Below are 11,609 nucleotides of genomic sequence, written 5' to 3' on the forward strand. Positions count from 1 at the left end.
TTGAGATTTTGATGCCTTTTTTGAAAAGAAATAACTCCAAATGCAATACCAATAATCCTTCAAACACCAAAAGATTTTATTTATGATTTACATTGTCCACTCCATGCAAAATGTCAAAACTCTCAGGAAACAAACAAAATAGTTAGTGGCAAAGGATGATTTGGTGGAGTTTCAATTGGTAATATATAATAATTATAATAATAACATCCAAATTTCCTAGACTATCATATATAGATGACCCTTTTGTAGAAACAATCCCACAAACTCTATCGTCTTGTTTGAACCTTCCATAGTTATGATACATTATACATACTTTGTGGATACACATCACAACAGGGTCTCAATGGTCCTAATTGCAACCTTGAAGCTCACATAGCTAAGCATAGTTCTAATGATGGAAGCCTCTTGTCTAACAACATGCTACCTTATGTCCCCAAGCCACAAAGGTAGCCTCATATTGTTTTGACAAAAATATCATCTCAACCAAGGACTCAAAACTTAATTTAAGTATACTCTATGGCTTCATGCCATGTAGATCAAGCAACACAAGTATAAAACCAAACAAAAAAACATGTTCACTAATTTATCCTACCAACATAGTTCAAAGCAAGGTATGCTTTAGTACATCAAAATAGTGAATCAAATTAACACACAGAAGTACGTGCTTCAATTATTTCTAGTAGCCAAGGTTGAACATTTCTATATGGCACGGCCATCAGAAGATCGAGCCATCTTTGCCATCAGCGCATTCAATCGATTCTCGTGGACCTTGAGCCGGGTTACCTCTCCTTCCAGAGCAAGGACCTGGTCCTTCAATGCATCAATTCGGATCTGGATTTCCCTATTGGGCATGTGAGCTTTGCATTGATTCAAATTGTTGCTCCATTTACACCAATATGTTGAATTGATTCCCCTCAACCTGGGCGATTCCTCCATTGAAGCGTTGTGCACATAAACGCACCTCATTGCGAAGGTCTACAATTTGTTGGCCATTCGCTTGCTGAGTCATGTCCAAAACTACTTCCAAGTGTCGTTCAAAGTCCAACTTCCTATACTCACTACGGGTAAAGAAGTCCCATAATACAGCCATGAGTTCGTGATTCCCATCATTTACCATAGGATTAACAGAAGAGGATCCCACACATCGAGCACTTCTCTTTGCCGCTCGAACATTGGCAAACCTTGGAGGAGTAGACTCAATACCATCAGACTCAGACTCAATGATGGCATTGTTATTAGTGTTTTCCATAGTTGTACCATTAAAAAGGACATCACAATGCATATAAAGCTGAATTATGTGTCAACTACTACAAAGGAAGCAATCCCTTGCACAATATTACGAACATAACATCTTATCATACAAAAAAAACATAATCTACACAAAGCAAAAGAGGTGAAAGTTTAGGAAAAGACACAGAGAGAGACTTTAGAGTTTTCTTCATGCAACATGCATGATTTTCTCTTTTCCTTATGACACACCTTTCTCTCTCACACACACACATAAACTCTCAACATAGCAACCTATATATCCTCTCACAAATGTGAGGATCAATGCATAGAATTGTTATGCTTAAACAAAGATCTCTAAGATATGAACCTAAAATATTGGATCCCTCAAACTCAAATAGCAAGTGGAAAACTCTACTGCATAGAATTACAAAGTCATAATAAACACCAAAACATTTAGAAATGTATCCATATCTTCAAAGAAAATTGCTTAAAATGGATCACAAACATGGCAAAGTTGTTGATATGTTTGTCATAGAAACAAACACAATCAAGGACACTATTGTGCCACAAATGATCTAAGAGGCAACATTAACGTAGCTTGCTTCATCATGCAAGTGGCAATCAGCTTGGAGTTTCTCCATTCCTAAATTAAGGACCGTTTTTCCATCCCAAGGTTGATTATCTCCTAGATTAACAAACAAAAGTAGTAAAAAGGGAGACTTTTTTTGGAATAATACAGTTGAAGCTCCAAACACAACAATTTACACATACCAATTATTGTAGCTATGTATGGTATTGCCAAACATGCAAGTTGTTTAGGCAAGCAGATTTGGTAGATCAACTCAGCAAACCTAGAACTTTGCAGGTACTCCCAATCATTGGAAATAGAGTATCCTTCATATCTAGCAAACCACTGAGCATCGTCTTCATCTTGGGAAGACACACACTCCTTCTTACCGAGTAGACACCGTACTCAACGTCAGAGGAGTATGCCAAAATACGCAATGTAAAAATATCGATAGATGGCAACTTCCTAAGGTTCGTAGCACATAAGGAAACAAAAAAACCATGAGTCTTACTTTATGCCAAGGGAATTCCTAATTTCAAGCACACACACCTGGTCTTGTAGTGCTTGCGGATGGTCCTAACAATTTTTTCATGCAGCAAAGGCGCACACCAAAAATGTGGCTCTGCTTAAAATAATGGAAAAAAAATCAAGGTCCCAAAGATAACACAATAAGTCTCCACATAATGTCTTAATGGTGGACAAAAATATACCAGGATGTGGATGATCTTCCACATTTAATAGAAAGGACACCTCGGAGATGTAAGAAAATTGATCCATGATCTTTATACCCAAATGGAAATCAAAAAATAGACAATGTTATGGAGAGAGGTAGAAAATTAATTCATGAAATATTCTATGATTTGAAACATATACAAAGAAGAAGACAATGATGAGAAGGATTGGAGCCTTCATATGGAATTGATTAATATCTCATGGTATTGTTACTGTAATTTTTTTGTAAATTACATCAACGTAATGTAGGAGAATTTTTACTCCAACAATTGAACGTGCGCGTGATAATGCAACATACAATTGTCCATGAGTGAAGATCGGTGTCACCAGGGTTAGGCCCAACATAGTAATGCTTTGGCCCTGTGACTTATTTATCATCATATAGAAAGAAGGATTGGAACCTTCATATAGCATTGTTTAATATCTCATGGTACACAATGTTTGTTTTTAGTGCAGTTGTTTTGTTTACATCAACGTCATGTAGGAGAATCTTCACTCCAGAGGCTGAACATGCACATGACAATGCAACATACAATTGTCCATGAGTGAAGACCGGTGTCACCAGGTATAGGCCCAACATGGTAATGCTTTGGCCCTGTGACTTATTTATCATCATACAAAAAGCCAATCTAACTGAAAATTGTCTTCGTCTAAGAACAAATGGCAACTTTGTACCAGAATGCACAAAACAAATTCGAGAGATAAAAACCCGAGTCCCAACCCGTGTACCTGTAATAACTTTTGCCTCCAAAACTCTTGCATGAAATTCCTCAGTGCACACCAAGCGTGTCCCATTACGTAGACCTCGATTTGGATCAATGTTCGATAGTAGAATTATTGGGGCATTCATCTTCAACTCCAAGCAATGTGTTGGAAATCCACCACCCAAGGTGAGACTATTTAAAAACTCCACAGAGTATAAGAAAGGATCTTGCATCGATTTTTCCACCACAAAGTCAGCACTAAAGTATTGCACAACATCACCTTTCATTGCGTACAGGGCCTTAGCATTGAGAATATCAACTTCAAAGTTTTTTGCAGCAAGGATTGTGTTAAGTATGGAGCCTGATTTACCCTTTGTAATTTTCTGTGGTAAAAGCGCACATTTGTAAGGCCCCCATTATGAGGAGAAGCCATCGTGCGTGAAGGAAAATCACTCACCGGAAACCAAAATTTTCACGGACAAGAATCAGGGGCAACTTTAAAGGCCTCGGGGGCGGAGGTCCCCGAGACCTTTTTTTCGCTGGAATATTCTTTTTCGCCGGAATATTATGGCCGGAAAGTGGTCGAAAAACAACTGGTCGGTTGGCCGGTGGTCGGAAGTCAATGGCCGGTGGCCGGTGGCCGAATTCAAAAGCGGACTTGTCTTCTCAAGGGCGGCCACACATGGGCGGATTGGAGGGTCCGATTTGGACTTACTCGCACAAGGGCGGCTACACATGGCTGTCTCTCATAAGAGAGGGTAGCCCTTTTGGCCTATAAAAGGAGGCCATTTCTACACACATTTCATAGTGTGAAGTTGATGCAACAAGGTGAGTGTGAGGTGGTGAGAGTGAAGCAAGGAAGGAGCTCCATTAAGGGTATAATCCCTTTGTAAACTACTTCTTGTTTTGAAGTACTAAAGCCATTGAGTGGTTGCTTTCCCGTGGACGTAGCCCACATTGGGTGAACCACGTATATCGTGTGTACTCTCTCTCTCTCTCTCTCTCTCTCTCTACTCTATAATCTCATGTATATAAATCTGTCTCTCTCCATTAAGTAATCTACTCAATTATCTATTTAGCTACGTCTTATTTCCTAACAACTGGTATCAGAGCAAGGTTTGCTCGTAGCTAAATTATCTCAAGGAAAGGATTCCTTGAATTGAGTGGGAGTTATGGCGGAGGAAGGGAAGCTCAAGATTGAGAAGTTCAACGGCAAAAACTACCAACATTGGAAGATGCAGATTGAAGACTATCTCTACCAGAAGGACCTCTATTTGCCACTAGGCGGTCTTGCGAAGAAGCCCGCAACAATGGCAAATGAAGCATGGATTGTCCTTGATTGAAAGGCACTGGGAACAATCCGGTTAAGCTTGGCATCAACGGTGGCCTTCAATGTTTCGGAGATGAAGACCACGGAGGACTTGATGAAGTCACTTGACGACTTCTACGAGAAACCATTGGCATCCAATAAGGTATTTCTTATGAAGCGCTTGTTCAATCTAAAGATGGCAGAGAATGGTTCAGTTGCAGAACACCTAAATGACTTTAACACAAACATAAGTCAACTTCGATCAGTGAAAATCAATTTCGATGACGAAGTGCGAGCTCTCCTTATACTATCATCTCTACCGGATAGTTGGGACAGCCTTGTGATGGCTATAAGTAATTCTATCTCTGGCACAAATACTCTTAAGTTTGATGATGTTGTGGGTGTTCTCCTAAGCGAGGAAATGCGAAGGAGAAGCACAGGAGAATCATCAAGTGCTGCACTATCAGTGGAAACAAGAGGAAGGCTTAAGGAGAGGTTCAAAAACCAAAAGGGTCGTGATCGCTCAAGGCGGAGCAAGTCACGCACAAAGTCAGTTCTTGAATGTTGGAACTGCGGCAAGAAGGGCCACGTCAAGAAGTATTGCTGGTCCAAGAAGAAGAAGGAGACAGAGTCTCAAGACAACAAGCCAACATCGGAGGCCAATGTGGCAGGTAAAGTAGAGAAAGATGCTCTAATTCTCTCATTAGACAATGTGTCTAATTCCTGGATAGTAGATTCCAGGGCTTCATTCCATGCGACACCACACAAGCAACATTTCCAAGACTACACCAAAGGTAATTTTGGGTATGTATACTTGGGAGATGATGAAGCTTGTGAGATTGTCGGAAAAGGTACAGTTTCTGTCAAAACTACTAACGGAAATGAATGGAAGCTTAAAGATGTTAGACATGTTCCTTCTCTTCGCAAAAATTTGATCTCTACAGGAAAATTGGACGATGAAGGTCACAACATTGCATTCGGAAACAAACGGTGGAAGATCTCAAAGGGATCTTTGGTGGTTGCCAAGGGTGAAAAAGTTGGTACACTTTACTTGTGTACTGTTAGCACGCAACCTTCAGCTTGTGCAGCAACTACAAAAGTTGACAGTGCGGTGTGGCACTACCGACTTGGGCATATGAGTGCCAAAGGAATGCAAATCCTTCAAACAAAGAAGCTTCTACCAAGTTTGAAAAAAGTGGACTTAGAGTTCTGTGAAGATTGTGTTTATGGTAAACAAAAGAGGGTAAAATTTCAAAAATCAGGAAATGAAAGAAAAAATAAAAAACTTGAGTTGGTTCATTCTGATGTTTGGGGTCCTGCAAGTACACCATCACTTGGTGGCTCATTGTACTATGTAACATTCATAGACGATGCGACTTGAAAAACATGGGTTTATGTCATGAAGAATAAATCCAATGTATTTTCCATATTTCAAAGGTGGAAAGCCTTTGTGGAGAATGAAACAGGTACCAAGGTTAAATGCCTCAGATCCGACAATGGAGGCGAATATTGCAGCCAAGCTTTTGAAAGCTTTTGTGCTAGCAATGGCATTCGGAGGCAAAGGACAACCCCAAGGACACCTCAACAAAATGGGATTTCGGAAAGGATGAACAGGACAATCATGGAACGAGCACGAAGCATGCAGCTACATGCAGGCCTACCGCTTGAGCTTTGGGCGGAAGCTGTAAGTACGTCTGTGTACTTAATCAATCGGTCACCCTCAACGGCATTGGATGGGGGACTTCTAGAAGAGGCATGGACAGGTAAACCGGTGAATTATGCATTGCTCAAAGTGTTTGGGTGTGAGGCTTTCATGCACATAGATAGAAGCCTAAGATCAAAGTTAGATGCAAAGTCCAAAAAGTGTTTCTTCATTGGCTATGGAGAAGGAGACTTTGGGTATCGCCTATGGAATCCTGAAGATGGTAAAATCTTAAGGACTAGGGATGTAATTTTTAATGAACAAAATATGTACAAAGATTACTTGGAAAGAAAAAAAACAAAAGAAACAGGTGATGAGTACATGGAGCTTGAGGACGGTGAAGACTCAAGGACTGCAAACGGTGACAATGTGCAACAACGTCAACCAAATGAGGAGCCTCAACCTATTCCCCGAAGATCTACAAGAGCAAGTAGACCTCCAGAAAGGTTTGTTCCTTCCTTCAACCATCTCTTGATCTCAGATTCTGGAGAGCCGGAATCATATGAAGAAGCTATGCAACATGAATCCAAAGAAGAATGGACGAAGAGCATGCAAGTGGAGATGGACTCACTACATCGCAACCAAACATGGGAGTTGGTTGAGTTGCCTAAAGGTAAGCGGGCACTTCAAAACAAATGGGTGTACAAGCTAAAGGAAGAAGAAGGTGGGAAGAAAAGGTACAAGTCTAGGCTTGTGGTAAAAGCTTTTTCTCAAAAGAAAGGTATTAACTTCAATGAAATATTTTCTCCTGTTGTAAAAATGAACTCAATTAGGCTTGTCTTAAGCCTTGTGTCTACTCATGATCTAAATCTCGAGCAAATGGATGTAAATACGGCATTCCCTCACAGTGACTTAGAGGATCAAATATACATGCTTCAACCAAAGGGGTATGAAGTAAAAGGTAAGGAGAAAATGGTTGCAGATTAAAGAAGAGCTTGTATGGTTTAAAGCAAGCATCAAGACAATGGTACTTGAAGTTTGATCGATGGATGTTGGATCATGGATTCACAAGATGCAACTCGGATCACTGCGTCTACACCGAGAATTTGGGAGATGGGAAATTCATCATCCTAATGTTGTATGTTGATGACATGTTGATTGCAAGTGCTAACATGCAGGACATCAAAGACCTAAAAGAGGAGCTGTCCAAATCCTTTTCAATGAAAGATTTAGGTGCTGCAAAGAGGATACTTGGTATGAAAATATCAAGGGACAGGACGAAGAAGACAATAAAGCTATCTCAAGAAGATTACATCAAGAAGGTACTAGAAAGGTTTGCAATGCAAAATGCAAAACCAGTTTCTACACCTTTGGCTGGTCATTTTAAACTAACGAAGGATATGTGTCCAAAGACACAAGAGGAGATAGCCTATATGTCTAAAGTTCCATATGCTGCAGCGGTAGGTTCTCTAATGTATGCTATGGTCTGGACAAGGCCAGACATTGCACATGCAGTGGGAGTTGTGAGTAGGTTCATGGACAACCAAGGTAAAGAGCATTGGCAAGCTGTGAAGTGGATACTTAGGTATCTAAAAGGGACAACAACAAATGCTTTGTATTTTGGAGGAACTGATATTTTTCTAGAAGGGTATGCTGATGCAGATATGGCAGGTGACAAAGATACTTGAAGGAGCACTACTGGCTATGTGTTCACGGTTGGAGGCACAACAGTAAGCTGGGCTTCAAAGCTGCAGAAAGTGGTTTCACTTTCTACCACGGAAGCAGAGTATGTAGCAATGACGGAGGCAAGCAAAGAAATTCTGTGGCTTCACAGATTCTTAGAAGAGCTTGGATTCAAACAAGACAATTGTGTCTTGTACAGTGATAGCCAAAGCGCTATCCATCTTGCGAAGAACTCAGCCTTTCATTCAAGGACAAAGCACATTGAGGTGAGATATCACTTCATACACACTCTTTTGGAAGAGGGACAACTAAAGCTAGGAAAGGTGCATACAAGTGAAAATCCTGCAGACATGTTTACAAAGGTGGTCAACAAGGAGAAGTTGAGCTTTTGCTCATCTTCAATCGGCATTCAAGGATAAGAAGCCAGAATGGAAAACAGTCACAGGTTTGGTTTGGAGATCAGTCTCCAAGTGGGAGATTGTTAAGTATGGAGCCTGATTTACCCTTTGTAATTTTCTGTGGTAAAAGCGCACATTTGTAAGGCCCCCATTATGAGGAGAAGCCATCGTGCGTGAAGGAAAATCACTCACCGGAAACCAAAATTTTCATGGACAAGAATCAGGGGCAACTTTAAAGGCCTTGGGGACGGAGGTCCCCGAGACTTTTTTTTCGCCGGAATATTCTTTTTCGCCAGAATATTATGGCCGGACGGTGACCGGAAAGTGGTCCGAAAACAACCGGTCGGTTGGCCGGTGGTCGGTGGCCGAATTCAAAAGAGGACTTGTCTTCTCAAGGGCGGCCACACATGGGCGGATTGGAGGGTCCAATTTGGACTTATTCGCACAAGGGCGGCTACACATGGCTGTCTCTCATAAGAGAGGGCAGCCCTTTTGGCCTATAAAAGGAGGCCATTTCTACACACATTTCATAGTGTGAAGTTGATGCAACAAGGTGAGTGTGAGTTGGTGAGAGCGAAGCAAGGTGGGAGCTCCATTAAGGGTATAATCCCTTTGTAAACTACTTCTTGTTTTGAAGTACTAAAGCCATTGAGTGGCTGCTTTCCCGTGGACGTAGCCCACATTGGGTGAACCACGTATATCGTGTGTACTCTCTCTCTCTCTCTCTCTCTCTCTCTCTCTCTCTCTCTCCTCTCTATAATCTCGTGTATATAAATCTATCTCTCTCCACTAAGTAATCTACTCAATTATCTATTTAGCTACGTCTTATTTCCTAACAGATTGCCCGCTCTTTGAAGTATTCTGCATGGACCACATCTTTATCAATTTCTGAATAAATGCAACCTATCAAATCATCCAATGAAGATGAAGAAAGCACTATGTGACGGGGGATTTCTATCATCTGTTCATCACCAATTGTCAAAGTCCCATTTTCTACATCCATAAGCCATTCTCTATAGGTAGAATTTGCAACATCACCACCTCCCACACGCATGTTATGTGCTAATTTAAGGATCTTCACATGATTCCATAAGTGCGATCGACAAAGTGTAGCATCAACAATGTCAGCACGCGATCCCTGGAACACCACTGGTAAGATCTGTTTGAAATCTCCCCCAAGAAGCAACACTTTTCCACCAAATGGATTTCTTGATCACATGATATCTGGCAAAGACCTGTCTAAAGCTTCGAAGGCATATCGATGCATCGTAGGAGCCTCATCTCACACAATCAACTTGCACATTCTAAGAAATTCAGCAAGTTGACCCTGAACAGGGATATTCCATGTGCTGCAACTATCAAGGTCCAAGGGTATCTAGAATCTAGAATGTGCAGTGCGTCCATTTCGCAATAGCAATGCTGAAATACCAGAAGATGCTATGGCCAATGCAACTTCTCCTTCTCCACGCACACGTGACAACAAACAACTATACAAATAAGTTTTCCCAATCCCTGCAGGGCCATCTAGGAAAAAAATAGCCCCACCGTCAATAGTCAATCCATGCAAGACTGCCTCGAAAACAATTCTTTGGTCTTCATTTAGAGTCTGCTCCATTTCACATGACACGGATAGTTCTTGTACCATGTCAAGGCATTGCTCTTGTAAAAGCAAGCTATTTTCATCACGTGTCACAAAGCGATTATCAGGCATTGGAATTCTAGGAAATTCATCTAGACTTCGTCCAAAAGTACCAAGAATGTTATGCAAATCTCTCAACACATATCCTTCAGCAACTTGTGTACATCCATCTAACGACTCATATCTCATCTCCAACATGTGTTGGTAGTCCTCAGACAAAAAACATTGAAATCTTTCCCACAAGAGATGAGGGGAGGAGGGTTCACAAAACAGTAGAATGGTCACAAAAAAATGTCTCCATTGCAAGCATGTATGTGTACTGCAAGCTTCCTCCATGCATCCGAACCATTCCCATCATCTTCCAAGATACCCCTTGCAATGCATGCTACCTTGAATGTTGGAAACAATACATCATTTGTGGAGCGTAGATCCTCAAATGATTTACATCCTTTAAAAATAGTTAAAAGCAAATGAACATAATATCGTTCACCTACAGAGGGCTGCACAAAATACATCCGCCCAATAGTGTCCCCACGACATCTCTTTGTCCATTTTTTGGAACCCGAGTTCCACACCCACTTTTGAGGAAAATCAATGTACAAACTATCATTTGCATCAGGATTCTCCAAGTTGCATGTGAACCACTCTGTCAAAGTGGCCTTCTGTGCATTGTCCCTTTGCAAGACATCATTAAGTCTATCATTATATCGAAAAGTCACCATTTGACCAGCCAAAACAGCACACTCAATCTTTGAGCAACTGGTGCGTCATTGTGCAAAGGATATTCAAAAATTCTCCAGCAAGCCTCAGATGCAGATACATAGCGGACATTTGTGTACATGTCTATCTCATCAATGTTCTCCCTTTGTGCATCACGTACCGATGTATGGAATCTTACAGTTGCCCTGTCATGCCCCTTGTAGATGTACTTATAGACATAATTGACAACTGAAATTGTAGAGCATACCTCAACATTGATATGCACATTAAATAATGTTGACAAAATAGGATTATATGGCACAACCCATCGATTATCAATAGTAGAACCCCTAACCTTGGGAGTGAAGACATTGTTTTGTCGCACATAAATGGGGTAGCCATTATTATCCATGCTTGATTGCTCACAAAATGAACATGGATATTTTCTAATACACCAGCCATCAACCATGCAAGGAGATGAAATATTGAACTCACCACATGGTCCATGAATGTTACAAATAATAATGATATCATGGAGCACTGGAAATCGATTTTTATATGGCAGCTCTGCACAAACTATCTTGTCATATTCAAATGTTGATTGAGGCTTACATCGAGGATCTAAAATCAATAATGTATGAGAATGTGACAAGCCTCTCTTTTGAAACTCCACGACAGACATGTAAGCCACCACTTTCCCAAAGATATCTTTCTTTAAGATATACTTCATCATGCTCGAGTGTTTCAAGAAGAAAACCCTAGTGGTTATGTCTGGTCAATCAGAGGAAACTTGTCCTGGAAGTAGTGCCTCATTTATTTCTGGCCATTTAGGGTTATGTGTGAATGTGATAAATAGGTCTGGCTTTCCCTTTGCATGCACAATTTCCATTGCATCTTGCTACAATTGGTACATGTGCCGAGGGCCGCCTATAAAAGATGAGGGTAAGAAAATTCTTCGACCTACAGATCGTCCAAATACAGCATCACTCCCATACGAATGCACCA

General features: G+C 40.9%; 2 protein-coding genes across 2 annotated transcripts; both read right to left on the bottom strand.

The window, feature by feature from the left end:
• Positions 1-2,933: 2,933 nt before the first annotated feature.
• LOC147444279 (uncharacterized) lies at positions 2,934-3,521 on the bottom strand. The gene has a single exon (XM_086528091.1). It carries the CDS (start codon positions 3,519-3,521, stop codon positions 2,934-2,936), a length of 588 nt encoding a protein of 195 aa, XP_086384217.1.
• Positions 3,522-10,186: 6,665 nt separating this feature from the next.
• LOC147444280 (uncharacterized) lies at positions 10,187-11,337 on the bottom strand. Its single transcript, XM_086528092.1, has 2 exons — positions 10,625-11,337; positions 10,187-10,580 (listed from the first exon to the last, which is right to left on the bottom strand). Exons 1-2 carry the CDS (start codon positions 11,335-11,337, stop codon positions 10,187-10,189), a joined length of 1,107 nt encoding a protein of 368 aa, XP_086384218.1.
• Between the last annotated feature and the right edge of the window lie 272 nt (positions 11,338-11,609).

Source organism: Adiantum capillus-veneris, chromosome 13 (assembly GCF_014529385.1).
Source record: "Adiantum capillus-veneris isolate H3 chromosome 13, ASM1452938v2, whole genome shotgun sequence".
NCBI classification, from domain to species: Eukaryota; Viridiplantae; Streptophyta; class Polypodiopsida; order Polypodiales; family Pteridaceae; genus Adiantum; species Adiantum capillus-veneris.